The sequence below is a fragment of the Eschscholzia californica genome, unplaced genomic scaffold (assembly GCF_041429995.1).
Source record: "Eschscholzia californica isolate CP2 unplaced genomic scaffold, dmEscCali1.0.p SCAF_3, whole genome shotgun sequence".
Taxonomy (NCBI): domain Eukaryota; kingdom Viridiplantae; phylum Streptophyta; class Magnoliopsida; order Ranunculales; family Papaveraceae; genus Eschscholzia; species Eschscholzia californica.
Window position 1 is genome coordinate 2,850,494 of NW_028238420.1, and position 25,740 is coordinate 2,876,233.

Sequence of the window (25,740 nt, forward strand, 5' to 3'; positions counted from 1 at the left end):
GAAAAATGTAGAGAGTAATGGGGATGGGTGAGACTGTGAGAGGGAGTGACCGAGAGATAGAAAGAGATACTAATTGGAGACGGAATCATGGAGTTCTTGTTAAAACATACATCAAAATTAGAGTTGATACGTTGAAAAAGTTCAAACTTTTTTGTGGAGCCCCCCCTCGTTGAAACAAATGAAAAGTATAAGCGAGCGCACCTTGGATGTGAGCCTTTTCTTACGTTAGTTGGTTTTGAGGTTACGCACGAAAAATTTACTGTTATAAAATCTATAGATACCTTCACAGATGTAGCTCCAACTCTGATTAGAGATGATTAGAGAGAAGATATTCAGAGTTTGAAGAGTGTAAAATGTAGGTTAGAGGGGAAGAAGATACTAGAAAAAAGAAAAAAACAATTTAGTGTAAAGAAGTCAAGAAAAAGTCATTATTTTCTTTTGTCATGAGCTCGAAGATGAAGATGACAAACTTGGTAAGAAAAATGGAAGAAATGACAAAAAAAAAAAAGGGAAAGTGATGCTGAAAAGGGGATACCATGTTGGAGTTAAGGGTGAGTCATGAGTGGGGCGATCATGAAACATAGTAATAAATTAGGGGGCCAAACAAGAAAAAAAAACCATGATTATATACCCGCGCCCGATCTGGTGGCAAAACTGTAATTTTATGAAAAACAACGGGCTATATTTTCACCGATTCTCAATCATAAACTTTCGTTTATACAGTAGATACCCTCGACGCGAGCTCGGATACAGGGCAGAGAGTTAGAGAGAGAAAGTTCAGACAGAGAGTTAGAGAGAGAAAGAGAGAGAGAGGGAATCATTTTGATTCACTACGTCTCTATTTCTTCCCCGATTCCATCAATTTCTAGGGTTTTTTTTTCAGTTCTTGATGATCATTCTTCGTATTAGAATGTTTTCAATACACATCTTACGAGAAGAAAGTAATTTAATCTTTATTTGAATTTGTTTCTGTTACCGAATTGTTAGGGATACCGATGATGAAGTTAATTACGCGATAGATTTATTTATTTCTTTCTATGTTTATATCCATGGGAGCTTATAGAAACGAATCAGATTTTATTAAAGAAACTCGATCTCAGTGGAACCCTAAAATGGAGGGTGGAATTGGTAATTTGATTGATAAGTTTTCATCAATTGGTGTTCAAGATTCTTCTACAGATAATAATCTTTTTCAGGTTATGAAAGCTGTTGAAGCTGCTGAAAGCACCATCAAACAACAGGTTAGGTCTAAACTTTCAAAATTTTTTTTTTGTTTAATTTGATTCAGGATTTCTGATTATTAGTTAATATCTAGTTAATAACTGAAAACTTTGTTTGAATTGGTTATCTGCCTAATAGATGTTAATTAACTTTATCGAAAGAAGTCTACGGTAGTAGTTGATGATTAGCCCTAAATGCACTCGCATGACGAGACAATGGTTGTTAAGTTATCTTCGTTGAGTTTCTAATTATGGGTACAAGGTCATTTTATGATAAGTATTTTATGGAAAAGTTGCATTATAGTTATCGATGCACATACATGATTTCAACTGGTGGAAAAGCCCTCTTATTGGGGTTTTGAGTTCTAATTGTCATGTAATAAATACTTTCCACGGTTAACAAGTAAAAGTTCAACTTCTCTCACTGATAGAACAAATTTCAATGTTTTTAAGTTAAAAATGGAAAGAATTATGTCTTAACCTTCATATTTAGGTGAACGAAGTTTAGGAAAATAGCTCAAGGGAGTGTTCAGTAACACTTCCTCATTTATCAATATGAACTGAAAAGGAGAACGGAAACTAAATACATCTAAATGACATGATTTCAGTTATAGTTAGTAACGGTTATCTGTTACTATGTTATTTTGATATATCTATGACCATAAATGCAGTTTCTAGTCCTGGATTATACGCCTAGGTTATTGTTGTATAACAGTTGTTTTTTTGAAACTTAATTTGTATAACCGGTGTTATTATATGATCATGTAATTAGCAACATCAACTGAAGGTGTTTTCCTTTCATTGGGTCAAGAAGGGTGTTTGCTTATGTTTTTTGTATATTACTAGGTAGAAGAGAATAATATCTTACGAGCTGAACTTCAGAAAAGGACCCAGGAGCTAGAGAGATATGTAAGTGCCCTTTTTTCATCGTTTCATGTTTTAGATATGTTATGATTTTACTTGTTAAGTTTATTTTTATCTCAAGAGACACTACTGCACTCTCGATTTCTTCATTTATATGTTACCCAATCATTTATCGTTAACATAGAGGATAAGTAAAAATGAAGATTTCAAAAATTAATACTCATCATCTACAACTACGAGAAACTGAAAATTTCGGTTGTGTTTTCAATTCTAATTGTGCAAATCACTTAAGTATTTAGTCTAGTTAACTCTTTAAATGAAAGATTTGATGGTATTCTTCAGTTAACGCTTGTAAGAATCATCATGTACCTAGTCCTCTCTTAGCTTTGAAGGAACCCATATTTTGGAGTCAGTCAACTGATAGAGTTTAGATATAAATCTGGCTTCGAGTGGTATGCCTGCAATTGAAGTACCATAATGTTTTGTTTTTTAAATAATCATGTGAGCCTATTATGTGAAGTTCACTTTGGACGAACGATATTATATTAGCAAGGCTGTTTTTCGCCCTTCTATTGCATCAATATTTAGTTATCTACTTTCTTGGTTTATGTAAGAGCTGTAGTCATAATATAAAATCATCAAAAAAAAGAAATTGACATCAATGCCCTATCTGTATCTTAATTTGTATATATATTTATAACATTGGTTAATAATGCTCTACGTGTCCGGCAGAAATCAGATGAGCCAAGTGTTCTAAGATCTCATTCAGATGACTTACAGACTGACTACATTCAAGGAATTTACAAAGGAAACCAGTCAGATTTTTCTTTAAGGAATCACGAAGAAAGAGTTCGATGGACAGATAATAGAACATTATTGGATTCACAAGGCACTCTCGCTCTCCAACAAAATGAAATGTCAAAAGTTAACCCTAGTTTACATTCTTCTGGAGAAAGTCGGCACTACTCTGAATCCAACAATATAAATGGGGCTGTTAAGATGCTTCCCTCTGGAGAGGCCACAGGAGAAAATGCATGTTTCTCTCAGCTTTCCTCACCGTCTTCACGATCCTTTTCTCCAAGCAGGTAGTTCACATCACATTTGAAAAATAGACAGTATCAAGTCGTGTAGTATTGTGTATAAGAATGTTCAAAACAATCACATGTAAGAGCACTCATGTTGATACATCTGTAAGTCATATTCATATGCTGCAACTTCTGTCATAGGTACCAGCGTGAAGGAGAGCATCATTCCAGTACTAATACGCCTGGTCAAGGACTGGTGCCAGTTTCTGATGTGGATAATCAGAGAAGCCTGTGGAAGCAGGTATTATCTTATCACTTTGAACTATGAGACTTGGGTATCTCTATAAGGTTTTAATGGACCAAAACTAAATTTTCCGCAGGATCTTGTTCTTAAGGTTCGAGAACATGAAGAAGAGATTTTGCAGCTAAGGAAACATCTTGGTGAATATTCCATTAGGGTAAAGCCTTGTATTGATCGTGACCATTTTGTCTAGGTGGATGTTTGTTTCTCAATGACAATGTTTTTGATGTCCTAATTAACTGAAATCACTACTCCATGTTATCGGTAGGAAGCACAAATACGTAACGAGAAATATGCTCTGGAAAAACGTATTGCTTATATGCGTATGGTATGTATAATCTTGCTTCAATATCTGTGAATTCCTGTATCTCTTAGCTTTAGGTTACTAACCCTTTTGTATTCCAAAACATGCGCTAGGCATTTGATCAGCAGCAAAAAGACCTCGTCGACGCCGCATCAAAATCCCTCTCCTATAGACAAGACATAATCGAGGAGAACATACGTCTTACATATGCATTGCAGGTTCTCACCCTTTCTCTTTCTTATTGCCAGAATACATACTCAAGGAAACTATACGCTTCGTAGCATGAATATGTGCTTTTGATGAATTTCAGCAGTTTCCTTCCTTGATTCTTTTGCATGCCATTGGTTGGATAAATCAGCTTGCTAACCATTAACCACAATATATTCTCTTACCATAAAAAGAGCACGAGATTTTCCAAGTTTAGCCCCAATGAATTATTTAATTATCAATTTAATGCTGATGAAGTTTTGTAATTTAGGTATCTAATCAAGAAAGATCAGAATTTATAAATTGTCATCTAGCCTAACATCTATTATTATGATTCGGCTTGCAGGCAGCGCAACAAGAAAGATCAATATTTGTATCATCCTTGTTGCCTCTTCTGGCCAACTATTCTTTGCAGCCACCAGTGCTTGATGCCCAATCTATTGTTAGTAATCTTAAGGTTAGTATGATCCAGTTATTTAAATAGAATGTTACCTAGTACTGTGTTCTGAATCCATTCTTTATCTGAGAGCTCTCTAATTACTCGTACCTGACATAAGGCAGCTCAAGTCCTTCGGGGTACGCACCATGCACCTGTGGAACTGCATATCTGTTAATTTACTATTAAAGGCAATGCCCTCATAATTTTGACATGCAGTTTATATATCTTATGTGGATCTGGGCTGGGCTCTACGAAGAAAGATATAAAAAAGCTGTTCTAAGCATAAGTCCTTTCATGGCTATTATAGATACTCTTCACCTCTTGAAGTTCAGAAGGAGTAAAATTCAACTTATAAACGATAACTTTCTTCAGAAAAAGACGCAGATAAGCTGTCCTCGCAATAATATGACACTTTTAGATATCAGCCTGTCCATATGATCACATCACAAGAGCCAGACTGTGTTTTATTTGTTTAATAGGATATACGCTAATGGTAGTTATGCTTATATTTTTTTTGCTTTGCAGGTTCTGTTTAAACATCTACAGGAGAAGCTTATTATTACAGAGGTATGTATACATTGAGAATGAAAATAGCCAGTGTTTCTTTGAACTGATTTGCTCTTTTGACACAATAAGCTTTCACAATTTTCTTCCTATTAGATTGTGAAGATATTGAGGAGCATTACATCGTTTTCAATATGCAAATTCTAGTATATTCACATCTATTAAGAACTTGATATGTATTCGTATTTCATAATAATGTCACAGGCAAAGCTAAAGGAATCTCAGTATCAATTAGCCCCATGGCGGTCTGATGCATTGACTCCCCCAAGTTATACTCCTCAATCACCAGCACATTCGATTGGTGCAACGCTAACTACTTCAGTACGATCATATGCCTTTTTATGAGTTTCTTCCTATATATCTCAATGGTTTCTTAAACTCTTACCTTTCCTTATCAGAATAAGAATGAGCTCGAACTGGTGGCCCAACCAGCTTATTCTCACGGACAGACACCCATATCTTCCAATCCAAATGCTTCCCCAACCAGCGATTGGAGCCCAATGGAGAATCTTACACATCAAACTGAGCCAGATAACTTGGGAAAATCATCACCTTCTACAAGCAGGTGATTTCGGTGATGTCACACATTATCAATTAAACAAGTATTTATCATTTTAATGCATTAACGTAATGCCACTACCTCTTGACATAAAACGGACCATATGTTATCGCTAAACTACCTTGACCAGTTGACCTCCCTCAATTCTTTAGGGTGCATTTTAAAGAAGATCAAAGAGCGTACTAGTTAAGACTTAAGAGTAACTACTTTTCAAAAAAAAAGTTAAGAGTAATTCATGGTAGTTTCTAGCATGAATAACAATTTCAATAGGCTATAGGTTTTTCAGTTGATTTCAGGTTTTACCGTTCTTTTCCTTTTTCTCACAGAAAGTTCACTTCGAATCTGGATTTTAAACCAAAGTCAAAAACCTCTGTTACTTATATGGACTTTAGATTTGATTGATAGAAACAAAAAACCTCTTAAGTGTTCTTTAGGCCCTTCTTTATGGCTGAAAATCTGAATATAAGAATGTTGTCTCTTTACTGGCCAAATGTGAAGGTTAGTTATATGGACTTTAGGTAAAGCAGACATTCTGCTGACCAAATGTGAAGGTTACTTTTATTACATTACAAAGCTGCATTAATGTGTTGGGTCTTTGTTGGTCTCTTTACTGTAGACATGTATATGATCACAGTAGATACTTTTTTCTGATTTGCTTAATTTAGTGTGCCAATTATAAAAACTTATGCTCTTACTCCAGAAATTCTGCATTCCAAGATGTACCTGCTCATGACGTCAATCGGGATGATTTCCAAAACAAACGTTATAGAGAAGACACCACCAATAAACTACCATCTTTTAACGAGTACCTTAGGAGTGGAGACACGGATGATCAGGATGCAACTATACTTCAGAGTGGCCGAGAAAATTCACCAAATTGGGGTTCTGGAAATTCTCCGTATATGACACCCACACATGATGATCCAAGCACTTCATTTTCTCCTTATTTACCACCAGTTCTCGAGGAACCTTCTTCCTCGTATTCTGAAGGTAAATATATTTGTATATATTTCAGTGCGAACCATTGGTTTAATAATGGCAATTGCTGATCTATTGCTTATTTATCATAATATGATTTGCAGCTGCAGAAGATGATCCCTTACCAGCCATTGATGGCCTCCAGATTTCAGGTGAAGCTTTTCCGGGACGAGAACTACAAGCTTGTGGATACTCTATTAATGGAACAACTAGTTGCAATTTTGAGGTAATTTAGGTGTTCAGCTGGTACTTCTGTTTTCGTCTCAATTATGTGTCAACCTGTGTCTGAGGCTCTGAGCCTTACTCTAAGCCTGTGCACCAGTTTCACCGATTCCTTGCAGATTGGCTGAACGTTGGTTGCTTGGTAACAGAGTTTGTACAGGTTCTCTTATACAAGGATAACATGTCTCACTTATAAACTTTTTTTTTTTTTTTTTTGCATTACCAGTGGGTGCGCTATCTGGAGGATGGATCTGTAAATTACATTGAAGGTAATAATAATTAATTTTCTCATACCCCATTTTGTTTCTTTATCTTTTGTTGTTCTGATTCTTGGGTCTGAGTATCTGGGTCTGAAAAAGTTTTCTGGCTACAGGAGCAAAGCAACCAAACTATCTAATAACTGCTGATGACGTGGACTCATATCTTGCAATTGAAGTTCAGCCTCTAGATAACAGGAAGAGAAAGGTACTTTTTCAAATGTTCAATGATATTTTTAGCACGAAATTGGTTCCAGAAGTCCATACTTCTTAAAGTTTTGCAGTTCGATTAGTAGCCATATTAGATGCTGTCGATGAGTTGTGTCATGCGATGCCTTGTATAATTTTTTATTATCAGCTCTCTTTCCTCTCTTCCTCGTACTGATGATAAATTGAGTCATGTGATGCCTCTGTAGAAGATGATGTGTTGTCGTCCATATTGAAACAGTTTGAATTTCAATTAGTGGGTAAACCAAAAAGACGGATGAAAAACATTAAAGGTACAAAATTTGGTGAAGAGGTTATTCACAAGCAAAGGTGAACTGAAAATGATGTTTGAGGTTTCACATGGTTCTGTTGGAATATGTGCCATTAATGTGATTGTAGAAGTTCAATGTCTTTTATGAGTGAATTTCAAGAATTTTTCCATTTGGGATGTAAGACAAGTATGCATGAGCTTTTACAAGGAGGCTTTTTATATGTTGATTATTGCGGAGTTCGTGTGATACATGACCTTTTCAGGCTATTTGTGTTGTGAGTCATTTTGTGTCTCTTGAGTCTTGACGCTCTTCATGTAGCATTATTAACCTATGATGGCACATAATCAACAACTCTCTTTATTGATTTATTGTTCTTACTCCTATGAAATTTCAGTTATGCTATATCCTGTATGCTGTGAACTGCTATATTACATCTGACATCTTCATTAAACCTTCATTTATTGTTTAAAGAAAACTGCATATGCTTTCTAGGATGGTGGTCACCTTTGTTTAACTGGGTCCAGACTAACCCATTTCTTGTACAAATACAGGGTGAGCTTGTAAAAGTGTTCGCAAATGATCAAAGAAAAATCACTTGTGGTGAGTTCAATACACTGATTTAGGTTTTTGCAACGGATACCAGCTTATCGCATTTGTAACATTTACTCGTTTTTTTGTAGACCAGCTTGTTATTTTGAATAATGTTCAGCATATAGAGGAACTCACTGATCAAAATAGCAATACCATTTGCAATTGTATAGATTTAGGTTGATTTTGCCTAATCAAAGTCAGCAGTTTAAGAGATTTATTCTGTTTTATTCAGGAGCTTATCTTATTATCCTTTTTGGTAACCATTCTTCATTATTGTCGTCACTTGTGTTACCTCATTTTCTTTGGCCTCTCTTACACTGTCTATTTGGATTCCTCATTATAAGGACATATGCAAAGCCACTGCCGAGTTATCATATTAAAGTTGGGATACCTCAAATATAATCGTTATGTATTCATCACAGAAAGGGTTTTTAACTTTCTCTTCCATACTCTTTCTGGAACCAATTTGTTTAGATTAAGGCTTAAATTTGTCCCAACTCTCTGTATATAGTTTGTAGTTGTCTACTTCAGCGTCTCAGCATTTTATCTCAGTTTTTCCTATCCAAGTAACAAGCACAGCACTTATTAAACACAAGTAAATTGATTATGTATTAACCTGATTCTCCCCACTTCTTAATATGCTTATCAGAACCTATATTTTTAAATATCATGACATAGATCCTGAGTTTTAACGGGGCTTCCGACCTTTTTTCCCTGCTAGCGACTTGTTAAATTAAATTGCTTGCAGTAATTCTTTTTCTCTGCTGTTTGCAGATCCTGAAATGCAGGAACAGATACAGAAAACCCTTAACAGTGGACATGCTTCCTATGAAGTTTCTGTAGCAGTATGACATCTTCTTCAGATACTACCTCATTAATTTATATAATTATTTTGAATCTATATTTAGTTTAGTTAATTGAGTTTATAATTTTTGCTTTTATTAATATGTGCACAATTTTTATCTCCCCTTTTCTTCAAACAAAAAAGGAAAATCTACTATGAACCTACTAGAATTTTTTTTTTTGAAACTTCGAATGATCCTACTAGAATTCCAACTGCTCTAATGTATTCCAAGGGTTACCATTCAAAATTTACCTTTAATGCAGGTTGGGTATCTTGATATATGGGAGCCAGCTATTTTGGCCCTTAAGAGGGAGGGTTACATTATCAAGTGTAATGGGCCTCGTGGTGTTGTTGTGGAAGAAAAGTTTTTGCCAATCACAGATGTAAGGGTTCTAACCTTTACACTTAATTTGAAGTGCAAATGCAACAAGTCTTGATTTTGATTAGCATGAACAACTTTTCCCCATAATCAGATATGCTCACTCTTCTACATTTAATGGCAACCTACGTAGCATAATTTTTTTTTTTTTTATGTGTTGCAGGTTACAATTCCCTATGGACATCCTACGGCATTTTCAATACTTGGTGCTGGCGGTGTTGAACATCCTTTAAAAACGACAGATAGTAGCGCGTAAGTGCTTAATTGTCTCTATGTGGTAACATGAAGATTAATGTCATAAATGACTGTTCTAGATAGATTTCCTTGTCTCCGTGTCTGAAATGACTGTTCTAGATAGGCACCAAGTAATTCAAGCATACATCTAATCCCGACCTTCCATTTCAGTAATTCCACCATGTTACAAGATGTAAATTGTAAATGACCATTTTAACCGTCTAAAAAAGGACCCCTCCAGCCAACCATTTTCAGTGGAAGCTGTACGCTGTGGAAACCCTATAGTCGAGGTACTAAATTTTGGCTTCAATATAAATTTTGGTAATGTGGAAGTAGTTACAAATTTATAGAAATTTATGGTAATGATGGTTACCTTGTTTGAATGGTGGAAGTAAATTTTTTGTTAAAAAGTTAGCGAACTAGAAAAGAAGCAGAAAACTCATGTTATCAAGTTCTAGCAATAATCATGGTGTGTAGAAATGAAAAAAATAGTAGTATTCTGTTAGCTGCACTATAGAGGTTGTTACAGATATCATGTGAAATCATTAGTTGTATATACTACTTGCTGAGAAAGTTAATAGCTAATCCCATATAAAACGATACGAGATAATGATATAGTGTGTGATAAGGTAATTTATTCCATTCCTTGAGATCGTAATGTACTAGACAAAAATTTGGAATTTTAGTAATTTTTTTTGATAAATATTTCGGTTGAAACCACCATGTGTCTAAATGAGAAGTGATTTACTACCAAAATAGTCTATAAGGACATGCTATTTGAATGTCGGTAGGCATTGAATCAACTTATTCAGCCATTTTAACCGAAATATGACAGAAGTTTAATGCCACGTATATATTTATTTTGGTGGTTTTGCCGGTTGGATTTTGTGATTATTTGTTATATATAAATGCCACGTATATATTTAAGCAGCTATTCTCTTAAGGTTCTGCAATGACTAATATAAATGTTCTGATTTCTTTTTGAAATTCTGCAGGTTAAGAGATACCATTGTGTTTACAATGAGATTGTTTATCATGAGGGTACTACTCTTATCTTAATCACGATTTTATTACTGATTTGCAAGAATGGTATTGTTGGTTTAAATTGAAACATGTATAGATAGTATGGTGTTTTGGACTGGTACAGTTTTTCCAGAAAAATTGGCTTTCAAGCTGTAACATCAATTAACCCCATTGTCTAAAAACCGATAAATATACATATACCAGTCTTGTGTGTATTTCTTTCTTATACTTGACATTGGTGTATCAGCTTATATATATTTAGTAGTATAAACACGTGTCTAGGGTTTCATTGTAATTTTGTACGACTTTTAGGTACAGGTGTTGGCACTGACTTCAATTATAATGGTCTGACGAGGACTGAGATACCCAAATACACTCAACCTTATGAGACAATGAGAATCAACTTCGTTATATATCATAAAAATATCTTAGTAGTAGTAGTAGATGTGGGTGTTTCGCCAAAACTGCGGAATCCTCTTCGAGATTGTGTATTAATCGGTTGTTTTCGTCGAACTAGTAGTTAGTATCTTCAGACAGTTGTTGAGAAACCCATTTTCTTAAAATCCAAATCCTTTTTTTGCAGGCTGTTCAGAAAAAGAAAGGGAAGAAAAGGGGATTCTTTTTTCACAAGTAGATCGAACAAATTGTTTGTTATTTAACTTCTTTTTTTTCTTCTTCTTGTTATCGAATGGGGAGGGAATTGCTGTAAAGGGTTTGTGGTTACATAGTTTTTTTTTAATGCACATCAAACGAGTGCAGATTTGTAGATTTTTCTTGTAGTTTGTGTATCTAAATCTCATTTTATATTAATTAACAGTTCATTTTTGTTATCTCAGGGGAAGAGATTCAAGTTGTCATGAAAAAAATTGGATCTATTTTCAGAACTGTAAACGAAACCCTAATTTCTGCAGTTTCTTCTAGATGAGGTTCATGTCTAAGCTGATTAGGTTTGAAGGGCATTACTGTGATTATATAGACAAGTTTCTTTTGTGTTTATTATACACATTGACTTATTTCTGAGTGACAAATTACGAGCCCACAAATTCAAACCAAGACGGTAAGGCCGGATCTTTTCGGTTGTATGTAAAATTTTACGATGAGATTTAATGATTTAATGGACTGTTTGAATATGAATAAAAATAGATTATAGGAGTGATTGATGTTTAAACAACCAACTTGATTTATTTATTATTATGTTGAAAGAATCAATTTTATTCAATCCTATATGTCATTTATAGCCGTACAAAAGATATAATATATCTTGATTAAATTATGTTCAAGATAAATGTGATTGAACAATTAATAATTTTTTATTAAATTATCTTGTGGAAATGTATAAGTCATAACAGATGTGATATTTTAATGTTAATTTTGTCAGAGATAAACATGAAACAACGACTATTGGCTAATAACACTTCCAAGAATCTAATCTTCATAAAAACTTGCTTTTTGATTTCTCTGTCGGATAGGTATGATTGGACCACATTCCTCGCTTTGTAGAATGATTTATTTAACTTCCCGTAATAATTTGAGTGTTTTTGAAAAAAATAAAAAAAATTTGGAGTATAAAATTTTAAAAGAAAATTGAGATTTTGTTTGTCGGCAAATTTTATGGAAAACAAAGTTTTAAAGAAAAATTGTGGTTTTTGTGGGGGCAACGATGCTTCTTATTTCTGCTCTCGAGCTACACTTGGCGCCACCCATTTCCAACCATTACTACCATTTTTTACCCGCTATGTCCTTTCTTCTCCTTTCCACCAGCACTTATATTTCCCTTTTCTCTCCCCTTCTCCTCACTAATAATTATTTCGGCCAACGGGACTGATTGGGGTCCCCAAACTAGATCGAGGAATAAATATAAATATATGTATATATATATACAGATAGAGAGTAGGAGAGAGAAAATAAGGACGAGAGAGAGGAAAGAGGAGAGCAATGATGGTTGTCAGAGAGAAAAGATTTCAAAAGAAAATTTAAGGTTGCGAAAATGACTGTTCACTGCTGACTATTTTCGGTGCGGAGAAAAAAGGTGATAGGAGTTGGGGGAAACACATGAAACAAAGAAAAAGGTTAAACAGTTCTGGTCAAAATTTTCTACCTCAAATTTTTTTCTTGTTTCTTCCAAACGGTGGTCCAGAAATAATATTAAGACCTATTATCTTAAATGTGTTTCTTGCAATGATGTCGGGATCTGATTTGTTGTAGTTAGAGGCACATAATCGTTTTAGAATATTTTAGACTATAAAATCAATTCAAATTTATTTTGGGTGATGTATTTTGGAAACAAGGAAATTTTTCGAGATACAATGACGCTTTGAATAAAAAAAATCATACACAACGTGTCCCCATCTCCTCCCACCTCCGACCCCCACCACTCTTGTGACCAGCGACCACCACTAGTTCGACATATATGAATAGATACACGTTGAATAGTAGCTAAGGTTGATCAATGAATAATAACGGTTACATTTTCTTTTTAAATGCCAAATCTTTTGCTACAGATGACAGATGACCCCATAACCAATAATCACGCATTGGTCATTTTTTTTGGACAGTTAGTTACGCCAAATTTCGTAACAAAAATGTTTAATTAGTAATTATGTATGAGAAGCGTAACAAAAAGTTCGTGGTTAAAACTTTTTGTGACGACAATATTAATACGGAGTGAGTCATAGCAAAATGTCGTCTGCTACGAATTTTTGAGTATTTGTTATGGCCGGTGTCCGTAATAAAAGCCCGTCTGTTTTATAGTGAGATCTAGTTAACAAATAAAGAAACCAGCTTATGCAACTAGGTGGTCAAGTCACCATAAAATGATAAGCTAATTTTGAAATGGTCTAGGTCAAAATGTCTACTAGAAATATACAAAAATAGAAATCGTGTACACATTATTCAGCTGAACATGCAGTCATGTACACAACTTTTTATTATATTCTTTTATAATATTCAAAAGCATAATATTATTTTTTTTTTGCTGGAAATATTCAAAAGCATAATAGAAAATACTTTTTTTTGTTGAACACACTATTACTGATACAATAAAATATGTCACCAGTAATCTCATTTATTTGACCTAATAATTTAAGGTACAAGTTTTATTTAATTTCTTTTCATAATTTTAACGTGAATTACACTATAAGGATTAATTAGAGAGAAAAGAAGACGAATTCAAACAGATAAAAAACAATATCACTAGATTTTTATTTGTTCTGGTCTTTTAGATGTCAAACATGTAAACACGACTTTTACTTTACATATAATACTCAAAGAAAGAGTTAGGTAATCGTATGAAAACTATTATCGACGAAAATATCAAATTAAAGAATATCTTTTACTCCAGAAAAGACATATGAAGGAGACATCCAATTAAATTAACTTAAAAAGTCTTCCAAATTTGTCAACACATATCTGAATTCACCATGATCTTAATTGATAATGACCGTTGCAGAAAATATATCGTATCTCAAATTCAAATGTCAGACCAATTTATATCGTCATGGTTGGAACGAAGAAACGGTAAATGTACGTTCCCTTCTTACGAGTTACAAGAATGGATAAGAGAAGGCTTTGAGTTATTCGAAAACAATTAATCAAAATATTATTATTATTTAATTTTGTTATCGTAACATGACCCACTAGGATTCAGAAAGTTAATTTTTTTTTTGTTGAGAAATCGAGAAAGTTATTTGGATATATCCTTTTTGTATTTTAATATTTTGATATAATGGCAAAGACTTATATAAAGTATTTTTTTCTTTTTAAAAGAGTCCATTTCGATCAATGTACACTGTCACTCTATTTTGAGTTATTTTTTTCGGCTCCTACTTTGTGACCAACTTCTTTTTTGATCTTCTGTTTTTCGTAAATTTAAAATTAGTCTCTTTTTTAGCACCGTCAGTTAACTTTAATTGTTAACTTTTTTGTTTCTATAATTGTCATTCTTGTAGAAATGATTTTGTAAATTCAAAATTGACTCTCTTTTAGATATGAGTTAATTCTCAAAATATTCCAACTTTGTTAGAACAAACTAGGGGTCCAAAATAGAATTGAATTTCAAAACATTAAAGACACTTCTCTCTTTCATTTCATCACCTCTCTCTTCCACGTCATCTCTCTCGCTACCTTACTATCTATTCTGGCGAAGGTAGCCGACCGGTCAAAATTAGCGGCGAGCTTCAACTTTTTTTTAAGATCGTCGAAAATTTTAGTCTTGAACCGAGTTCTATAACAAATTTCAGTCTGAATTCACAGATTTTAAGATGCCTCTCACATAATGCAATCACACAGTGACGCATGTCATAAATCATGAAGTTAGTAGTTATGTAGTTCTATAAATTTTATTCTCAGACATTTTATGTGCTTACATGAAGTTCACCCATGACCTTAGCTGAAAAACATGATCGCTGACATTTCCATCCATAACCTAAAGTTAGAAATCGTGATCAATGACGCTTTTAGGTCTCGTTTGGCAACCAAAAGTATAATTACTTGTAGTAGAAGTTCTTTTGCTTCAAAAAAATAAAAAATTATAACAAGTATATTTGACAAAAATGTTATTTATAAGTAAAAAAAAGTCAAAAAGTTAGTTTGGTAATGTAATTTACTTTTTTATTTTTTTTCTCATAAAAATACTTGATTTCAATTAAATTTATTTATGTTTTTCATGATTATTCTTTTGGAAGAGGCGGTGGTGATATAAATGGTAGTGGTGGTGATATAAATGGTAGTGGTGGAGCCTTTGAAGTATGGTAATGGAAGCGATGGTGGTTGTTATGTAATTGAGGTGTGGTGGTGGTGGCAGAAGTAAGTTTGTAGGGATATGGTGGTGGTGGAGGTATGATGGTGGTGGCGGCGACGGTGGTGGTGTTGGAGGTATGACGGTGGTGGCAGCAGTGGTGGTGGTGGAGATATGATGGTGGTGGTGGTGTGGTATGGGATTGTGGTGCGGGATATATGAGGATGGGGTTAGTGGAGGTACGATGGTGGAGGTATGGTGGTGGTGGAGATACGGTGGAGGTATGGGATGATGGTGGTGGATATGTATAATGGTGGTGGTTGAGATACAAATGGTGGTGGTTGTTGAGATACAATGGTGGTGGTGGTTGAGGTGTGGTGATGGAGGTACAGTTGCGGTAGAGGTACGGTGGTGGTGGAGGTGTGGTGGTGGTGGTGATACAACGGCGTGGTGGAAGTTTAGTTGTGGTGGTGGAGCGGAAATAAATATAGAATTTTTTTTGGTAAAGTATAATTCGTGCATATGTTGAAGAAAAGTTACTTAACTTTAAAGTCAAAAGCTAAAAATATGAACTTTAAAAGAAAGTCAAATTTTAATTTAAGTGATGTCGAAAGTTTTAACCAAACTAATTTTTTTACTTTTCTACTTAAATCAACAAAAAGGTAACTTATTTTAGTGTTTCCAAACGACACCTAAGAAAAAATAGGAAAAGAATAAGACATAGATTTGGTCATAAAAAAAAACTCAAATTACCCTTCTTCATAGCATGTTAAAGCAATATTTAAATTGAAAAATTCTAAGTGTCGAGATGAATTTTTTGAGTTTTTATAAAAAGTTTACTCCAATGCAAGACTCAATTTAGATCTTAAGATGATGTGGAGTCATTTAATATTGAGATGTCTCATTAAAAAATCAATATTTAAGAATTGGATTATTTTGCGATACGGGCGTACATAAGTACCGTTTTTGCGAAAGGAGTATGACTATTTGTTATTTTGCGAAGTGGTCGTGGGCTAGCGTTGACCGTTAAAAATAAATGTTAGCTTTAACATCACATCACATGAATAGTTAACATCGTTATATAGATGTAACGGGGTCACCCCTGAATCTGATGGGCACTATTCCTCTACTTGGATGATTAATATCTATTGATCAAACTTATGTCGTCACTTTTTTTTGCGCGAAGCGAGTCCCTTCACTTCATCTTCTTACTTTTTCCTTTCTTCCACCTTCGATTTTCATCGGAAATTTAAAGAGGTGTTGTTGATTGAGTTTTACAAAGAGATTGTGCAGACGACAGGAGAGCGTAGTTTTTCTTTGTCAACTTTCTGGTCTTTGTTTTTAATTTTTTTTTTTACGAATCCTCATCAAACTTCTTAAATTCTTTTTTGCTTTCTAACTCTTAAATTTAGCAGACAGAGTAAAATTTAGGTTTATCTTCACATGCTTTTAGGTTTTCTCTCTCATGCTTATGTCGGAGTTGAAATTTTACTTCTTTTTTTTTATATTCCATATAAGTATATTTTGTTTATATCATTTATTCATTATGTATTAGATTATGAAATTCATTATTTATGTGTAATGCTAGAAAATTTGGAAAAATAATACGTTTCAAGGTGGATGTTTTATTTTCTACCTTCGCGAATTTAGCGTCAAAATCGTATAGTTTCCTAACTGTATTATGTAATGGAGTTAGATTAAGGGTATTAAAATGTAACGGTGTTAGAACTTAACTGGCCAACACTAGTCCACGACACTTTTGCAAATAAATAAAAGGTGATGCCCTTTCCGCAAAATCCGGTACTTATGTATGAACCTTTTACAAAAGAACCCTTAAGAATATTTAACATGATCTCAATTGTTCACTCAGTATTAAAAATAAAACTCCAGATCTAGGAAATGACACCTAAGTAACTTTTAAAATTTTGGAGTGTTGCATTGAAAACGTCTTTTTTGAACTGAGGATCTCATTGTGGAAACAAGAATCCTAATTGACCGTTGACACATAGGACAATTTGAATTTTTTTTAAATTTTTGCATTAGTTAAAGATATTCTCAGAAAGAAAGTGAAATGACTATAATTAAGAAATATTTGTGGTTTATTAATATTTAATTATCGGCTAATGTGAAAATGCTAATTTTCTTACTCCATAATTGTCCACCCGTTCGATTCGGCCCTAAGACTCCCAAAATTATTGTTTTGTTTCGATTCTACCCTTGGCATTTCTATAATATTTGGTTTTGCTTTATTTATCTATCTCATCACTCTTTCACTCCTTTACTTCAGTCTCTCATTACTCCACCTCATCTTTTTCTCTCCTCCACCTCACTTATTCTTCTGACAAGGACACAAAGACCTGATTTTTCTTTTGTAAATTTCTGTGGAGGTCGTCGACAGAGGGCCGTCTAGTGCTCTATTGGCGACCTCAGATTGAAGAAGAAGAGGTGAGGTGCGAAGAGAGGGATGAAGGGGAGGAATGAGAGAGTGAAGGGGAGGAGTTTAAGAGAGTGATGAAAAATAAAGGAAAACTAAAAATTGAAGAACTGTCATAAGCATGGAAACGAAATAGATGAAAGTGTGAGAGTGTCGAAGATAAGTGAACTGCGAGACACATATAAGAGTCAAAATGGTCAAATGATCTCAAATTAGGGGCTATAATAAAATTAAGACAAAAAAACATCTTTTCTGTCTTAATTATAGATTGTTTTCCCGTCTGAGATCCACAAGTTTTTTTTTGTTGAAAGGAGATCCACAAGTTAGTCACTATAAAGTAATGAAAACACATCTATTTTAGCCAACCCAAATTTTTTTGAAACTCTATTATTTCAATCATTCAATGTGATACAGTTTAATTTAGGTTTTCAAGAGTGGAGCCCCAAATTAAAATAATGGATTTGGCACCTTTAATGAGAAGTTATCGAGTGAAAGAATAAAAATATTGACTCATTAAACACATCTTATCTCGCTCATTAAGACTTCTGATCCATACCGCGACCTCAATAAAAAACTTTAATTTGACGGATTAGTTAATATTCTATCTTGGTCAGCATCAGGTAAGAAACTATGAGCCGTAGGATTATAATTTGTTTCATAGGTGCTATGTTGATAGAATATCTGAAAAAAGATGGTAGCATGGAAAACTTATCTTTCTCGAAAGAAGATTCTAATTCTTGATTAAAATAAAGTTTGGAAAAAATTGGTTTATGCACATTAAAAACAATGAGAGAAAAGGAATTACTCAAAGATCCTTAGAAAGTAAAATAATACAAATAAGCCAGCCATGTACAATTTTCTATGACAAGTTGGAAGGTGTATTAATTAAAAAAAATAATAAAATAAAATTTCACATGCTACTTAAAAAAAAGTTTATAAATTCTTTTTTTTTAAAAAAGTTTATAAATAGAAGGATATTAATCCATTTTGAGAAGAGTGGAGAGACAATAGGTGAAGGAAGCTAGAAGAGATGGTAGCCATGAAGAGAGTAATCCTTCCATTTTTTCTCACGTTAGTAATAGTTAATTTCCGGCTACCGGAAACCGCCACGGCGCAAGATCCTACATCAACAGTCATTATTGTCGGTGCTGGCATGTCCGGTGAGTAGTCCATAAACATCATATTTTGAACTCGACCTAACACTAAGTATATTTTTCATATGAACCAGTAGAATATTTTATATCTTTTACCACGTAAAATTATCAATCAAGTCATGTTGAGTGATTGATGTATATCAATGTTGAGTGATTGATGTATATCTCATATGGTACAGGGATAACGGCAGCAAAGACATTATCAGATGCAGGAATAAAGAATATATTGATATTAGAAGCAACTAATAGAATTGGTGGAAGGATCAAGAAAACAAACTTTGCTGGTTTATCAGTAGAAATGGGAGCAAATTGGGTTGAAGGTGTTAATGGTCCACAGGTTAACCCTATTTGGACTATGGTCAACAAGATTGGACTCAAGACTCACTTCTCTGACTATGATAGTCTCTCCTCTAATACTTACAAACAAACGTATATTTTCTTCATATTCAAATCAACCATTTTCATGTGCTTTTTCTTTCCCCTTCATGAATCACTATATATCATGATAAGACAATTTTAGGCTTAATTTTTTTTCTGGCCTAGTTCCCTTTTAGCCCCAAAATAGGACTAATTCTTGTGTTTAGCTTCCAAATGACCAACTTCTATTTTGGCTTCAGACCGTATTACGAGATATGAGAACAAGAAGCAACTCTTTCTTGACTCAATTGGTAGAAGAGGCAAAAATAAAAAACTTGGCAAACGTAGGGGCTAAACAACACTTAGCCAATCTTTTGGTACTTGGGTGTCTTTATTGTTCATGAAGTCCACTACAAAATAGATCTAGATTCGTGCGAGTTACTTTATTTGAATTTATCATAAAATAAGTCCTTAGATCGTTTCATTAGACCAACACTAAATGGTGTTAAAAAAACACGTCTACGTAAAAGTTAGAATATCCGTCCTCATTGCATATTTGTTTATTTATTTATATTTGCAGTGGCGGGTTATACAACAAATCAGAAATTCAACCAGTGTTTGATGCTGGGGATGAACTTGCAGAATTCAGCAAAAATGTATCGAAATCATTGACTAAACACAAACTAGACGATATCTCAATCTTGGCTTCTCAACGGCTCAAAAACCAGTTAAGCATCTCTACTTTTATTTGTAATATAATATTGTAATACCTAATATTTATTTATTTCCGTCAATAGATATCGATCGAAGAAATTGTTGTTTTTAATTAAAAATTGCTTTCTTGTCTAACTTTGATTTTTTATTATTTTTCTCGATCTAATTTTGTCTGTTTCTCGAAAGACGATCATAAAATTGAATTCGAACATGGGGTGTAGCCGTGCAGAAGAACCATGTTCAAACAACGGTTTTTTTTAAAATATGTCTATTAATTTATTTAAGTGTTATAATTTTTAGAATATAAATTTTTATGGATCCATCCTCTAGTATTTTCTAGAGTAATGCTAGAGAACAAGAAAAACAAGACAGATTCTGGGCAGAAATCATATTTGGCTTGTCGTGATTCACTATCTAGTGGATCAGAATCATCGAAAGCAAGAATCACGACGATCCACATAGGATTTATGCTTAGAGTGTGCCTTGTTTTTCTTGTTCCCTAGCATGTTTCTATTTTCTACACCTCTAGATATTTGAATTATTGAAAGGCCGCGGCTTTGGGGAATAAAGAAAATTCTCCGGGGAATAAATTTTTATGGGGAATGCAAATTACATTTTTTTGAAGTTCTCCTCCATGTCATCTGTTCTCTCTGCCACTTCATCTTCTCGCCACCTCATCATCTTCTCCGGCGAAAGTTGCCGGCCGAAAAATTTTCCGGCCGGCAACCTTCAAAATTTTTTTTTTTTTTTCTCTCTTCCTCTCTCTCTCTCTCTCTCTCTCTAACACTCCGGCGAAGGGAGACCTTCGCCGGAGATCTGGTCTGTTCATGGACAGCCATGGACAGACCAGATCTGGTCTGTTCATGGACAGCCATGGAAAACCCTTTAAGGTCTGTCCACGAACAGACCAGATCTGTTCGTGGACAGACCTTGAAGGTCTGTCCATGGACAGATCGGATCTGGTCTGTCCATGAACAGACCGGATCTGGTCTGTTCATGGACAGACCGGACCTCCGGCGAAGGTCTCCCTTCGCCGGAGTGTTAAAGAGAGAGAGAGGAAGAGAGAAATTTTTTTTTTTTTTTTTTTTTTTTTTTTATGTTTGGAGGTCGCCGGCCGGAAAACTGGTCGGCTGGCGACCTTCGCCGGAGAAGATGATGAGGTGGCGAGAAGATGAGGTGGTAGAGAGGTGATGAGTTATAGCATCTTCTAAAATTAAAAGCCCCTTAGCAATAAAAAATAAACATAAAAGTCAATCTTATTTGACTAGTTTTAAGAAAAATCTTTATTCCCCGGAGAATTTTCTTTATTCCCCAAAGCCGCGACCTTATTGAAATTCGCATTTGAAAATGATATTTGATCCATTCGATAACTGAAAAGTTTATAAATATCTGAAACAATAGCCTCCAAATTTCGATCCCGTAACCTCACAAATTTTGGAACTAATCTTAATTTTTTTTCACTATAATTATAAGAATTCAAACATATACACGGCATTTTATTGATGATTAAAAAGGACTAATCAACTTTTATCTACACCATTCAATCTTAAAATCTAGAGTTCCAACATCTCCGGCTGCTATGGCGTTCGATTATTACACGTACGATTACGAGTTCGGCGAACCACCAAGAGTAACAAGTTTACAAAACACAGAGCCACTGCCAACATTTACAAATTTTGGAGAAGATTTATTTTTTGTAGCTGATCCAAGAGGATATGAAAGTGTTGTTCATTATGTGGCTAAGCAATTTCTTACCACTGATAAGAATGGAAGTATCACTGATCCCAGACTTAAGTTCAATAAGGTGATTTTCTTTTTTTTGTTCATAATCTATTTCGGATTTATACTTTAATAAATGTTAAGAAGAGGTAAAAGCATATCGGTTTATGATCGTTTTCATTATAACGCATAAAACATCACAACAATTTCTTTATGGGTATGTCTGAGAAGCGTATAATTACTACACTTTGATGAATAATCCATCACTATATTTATACTATTATATCGCACAACTAATGTATGTAAAAATAGACGTACAATAATTTTTGCACATATAGTCTTCTCACAAGACAGAGTGGTAGCGTGTTGGGAGATTGTAGCTAATTTTACTTATGGCCATCTCTCTGTCTCTCTCGGGCGTGTCTGTAGATACAATCCTCTCACATGAAAAAGTTGGCCATAGATTGTGGCCTGGTAAACATATGGCTAACACTAACACTCCGATGTAGTAGTGTTGTACGTATAAACAATAGTTCGAAGGAATTTAAACTGATAAATTATCTATCTTATTTGAAAAACAGGTTGTAACAGGCATTCGCTACTCACAAAGCGGAGTTATTGTTAAAACCGAAGACGGCTCGGTATATAGAGCAGGATATGTCATGGTCTCTGCTAGCATTGGTGTCCTACAAACTAGTCTCATCAACTTTGAGCCCGATCTACCTGTTAGTATCTCTATCAAACTCACGCTTATCAGTAAAACCTACTTTAGTTGGGTCGGAACATGTGTCTCTCTCTACTATGAAGATCAGAACAAATTCAAGTCTTACTTAAAAAAGTAAACATCATTGGAGATAAATCTATATCGGACACTATAGACACTGACACATGTTACTACGGAACCAAAGAGGGTTTCAAGTCTCTCTATATAGATATATAGATATAGGTGTTATAAATTCATATTACCAAATTGTAGCTTATGAATTGGTTTATGTTGTGTGACTTGCAGTCATGGAAGCTACTATCCATATATCAATTTGACATGTCTATCTACACCAAGATTTTCCTCAAATTCCCTAGCAAATTTTGGCCAACCGGTAACGGAACAGAATTCTTCCTCCACGTTCACGAGAATCGTGGTTATTACGCAATTTGGCAGGTAAATTATATTCAATAAATAAATATAACTAACCAATTTAATGAGTATATTGAAGAAATTTGTGACCATATTTTTATGGTATAGCAATTGGAGAATGAGTACCCAGGAGCAAACTGTCTATTGGTAACAGTAACAGATGATGAATCAAGAAGGATAGAGCAACAACCTGATTCAGATACAAAAGAAGAAATCATGGAAGTCTTGAGATCTATGTTTGGGACGAATATCCCTGAACCCACTGACATATTGGTTCCTAGATGGTGGTCTGATAGGTTTTACAAAGGCACATTCTCTAACTGGCCCATTGGTGTTACTCGATACGAATACGATCAAATAAGAGTAAGTTTCTCATCTTTGTCACCGACAACGTGTCATGACGTGGAGACGGGAACAGACATAGACGACCTCAAATGGTCCATGGCCTGCCTGTGCCACTGGCACCACCAGGCCATGAGCTCGTGACCATGCCAGGCATGTGTCAATTCACAGACAATGGTCCGTCATGGCATGTGGCCAAATAGACCGTGTCTAAGGAAATGGAGGTGCCACCCCTTCCCTTAGACTCGGTCGTGTTGTTGTCTGTGCCAGGACGTTTTTTAGTTGGAACGACCTATTGTGAACTACTAATCAGAATGTACTTCTCCTTTTCTTTCTTTCAGATTACCGTACTGATACCTTATTTTCATATTTAGGCCCCTGTCGGAAGAGTATATTTCACCGGGGAGCACACAAGCGAGCATTATAACGGTTACGTTCATGGTGCATACCTCGCAGGTTCACCTTCTCTCTTTTGTCATCTGTCCATTTTATCGTACTTTTTTCGGAAAAAAAGTGTACGAAATTTTCTAATTAATTTTTCTTTTCGTGAATTTTAGGTATTGATTCTGCAAAGATTTTGATCAAATGTGTGAAACATAAAAGGTGCAATTACATGGTGAAGCCTAAAGGGACATAAATTTGAATTTTAAGGGCTAATGGAAAAGTCTGTATTTGATGTTCTAGTTTGCTTTAGAAAATTGGAATTTAAGTCTTTAATTTGTTGAATGAAAGAGGTGCTAAATTTGTGTTATTTTATGTGAATAAAGAAGGCTTCTCCATTTGAGTGTAAATTTTCAGAATTTTGTATTACACTTTCGAGTTTCGACCTGATTGAGGTTAAGAAGGGAAGGGATTTGGGATTAAGATAAGATGACAAATTAATGATTGAGAATCACAATTATGAGGTGAGTGGCCCTTAAAATAATGGGACGCATCGAAACTAGCCCATGGTAACGATGTCCAACTTAGGTCTGCATAGACAAACCCAACCCATCACTAACTGGGCTTGGAGTATAGTTTATGTCCAAGAGGTTGGTCCAATATTTGACCTAACAAAAGCTCGACCCAAAATCAGCATGATCTTAACATCTGATTTCATAAGGAAAGTGTTATGGGAACAAAAGTTTTTTTTTTTTTTTGAAAAATCAACTACGATCTACGTTGGTCATTAAGTACAAGACATTGATACATCATCGAGATATGATAAACACGTTAACCGCTTAAGCAAACCAATAATTAAAGAGGCCTATAGCCCGACGACATAGAGCTTAAAACACGACAAACTTATTATTATTATTATTATTATTATTATTATTATTATTATTTATACCTTTAACAACCCAAATGCATAACTATAAATTCCACCTCTTTTGAAAATCGAACGGGGGACTTCCAGAGTGCTGACGGCATAAAGGTTTTTACATAGCTCAAACACGGATAAAGGCATAACAAATCCGTACTTTTATAGCTCAATTCCGTCTTCTAGAGCCAAAATATATATTTTTTTTTTTTCTAGAAATATCCTTTGGAGCCAAAATGGATTTAACCTTAAACAATGTAAAATCATTAATTGCCACATCATTTCCCTTTCTCTCCTCCACTTCATCCATCTCTCATCTATTTCATCCATCTCTCCTCCACTTTACCTATTTCTCCTCCACCTAATCCCTCTCTTTCTCCATCTCACCCTTCTTCTCCGGTAGACGGGCCGTGGACTTGCGACGATCTTCGACCTAATTTTGTTTTAATTTTTTTTTTATCTCTTTTCTCTTCCTTCTTACTTTCTTTTCTTTTTCTTGTTACGCTCTTTTCTTTATCTTCTTCTTCTTCTTCTCTTTTGTCTCTCTCTCCTTCTTCTCTCCTCTTCTTTTCTCTCTCCTCTCTCCCGTGAAGGGGACAAGCCCTTTCGCTGGAAAAGTCCGGTTTTGTGTGGAAATCATACCTTCACAAAATTAGATCTTGTTTTGTTTGGAAACCAGAACCAAACCTTCAATGTTTTGTTTCATATGAAATCTTTAACAAAAGCTCAGGACTTTGAAGTTCTAGTTAAAATGTTTTCTAAAACTTTATTAAGTTATAGAACTTTAAAGTTTCAGAATTTTCATCTTTCAGAACAACCTTCAAGTTCTAGAACACTTCTGTCCCAAATTAATTTTTTTTTTTTAGAATTTTTAAAGTTCCATTACTCTGAAGTTCTAGTAAAAACATGTTAACTAGTAACAGGTCTTAATGGACAAATCTAAATACTTTAAAAAATAAAAAGTAAAAAAAATTTGATTGTTAAGTTTGACTAATTAAACCTAGATAGTTCTAAACGAGCCCTAATATAATGTTATTGATGTTCCCCTACATACAAAATTTGTGAGGGGTTAATTATGGGTACAAGGCCGACCCTCGGGTTATGATAAGGGAAATAAAATTTTAATGTTGGACAAATATAAAGGTCAAAATTTCTTTTAGGTCACCAATTGGATGCCAAAGTGAAATTAACTATTAACATAATAAACTATTCAATTTTACTTGACGACCATCCACAAATTGATAGAGTTGTAATCATTTTTATTTTAAGTTACAAAGAAAGAAAAGAAAAGACATAACACATCATCCTTAATAAAAGCCGCGAGGGAGTTCCAAATATTCGTCCGGTGGTGCTTCCTACC

The 25,740-nt window shown here is 34.4% G+C and overlaps 2 protein-coding genes across 3 annotated transcripts; both read left to right on the top strand.

Annotated features, from left to right (window-relative positions):
• Positions 1-692: 692 nt before the first annotated feature.
• Positions 693-11,320, top strand: LOC147547682 (uncharacterized). 2 transcript variants are annotated; one of them, XR_015237873.1, is made up of 22 exons: positions 693-1,241; positions 2,067-2,129; positions 2,817-3,169; positions 3,311-3,410; positions 3,490-3,567; positions 3,679-3,738; positions 3,828-3,932; positions 4,268-4,378; positions 4,886-4,927; positions 5,129-5,245; positions 5,323-5,489; positions 6,184-6,473; positions 6,566-6,687; positions 6,910-6,952; positions 7,057-7,148; positions 7,971-8,019; positions 8,785-8,855; positions 9,118-9,237; positions 9,397-9,485; positions 9,639-9,757; positions 10,463-10,508; positions 11,074-11,320. XR_015237873.1 is itself a non-coding variant. In XM_086669982.1 (21 exons), the coding sequence occupies exons 1-21, from the start codon at positions 1,038-1,040 to the stop codon at positions 11,122-11,124; spliced, it is 2,373 nt and encodes a 790-aa protein (XP_086526108.1). In that variant the 5' UTR covers positions 710-1,037; the 3' UTR covers positions 11,125-11,320. The 2 variants fall into 2 exon arrangements, 1 of the variants encoding a protein (XP_086526108.1); XM_086669982.1 differs by lacking the exon at positions 9,639-9,757 and having other exon boundaries at positions 710-1,241.
• Positions 11,321-18,584: 7,264 nt separating this feature from the next.
• LOC147547683 (polyamine oxidase 7-like) lies at positions 18,585-23,859 on the top strand. Its single transcript, XM_086666687.1, has 9 exons — positions 18,585-18,819; positions 18,993-19,242; positions 19,751-19,897; positions 21,442-21,688; positions 22,185-22,328; positions 22,613-22,762; positions 22,847-23,101; positions 23,455-23,536; positions 23,638-23,859. The coding sequence occupies exons 1-9, from the start codon at positions 18,690-18,692 to the stop codon at positions 23,715-23,717; spliced, it is 1,485 nt and encodes a 494-aa protein (XP_086522813.1). The 5' UTR covers positions 18,585-18,689; the 3' UTR covers positions 23,718-23,859.
• The last annotated feature ends 1,881 nt before the right edge of the window (positions 23,860-25,740 follow it).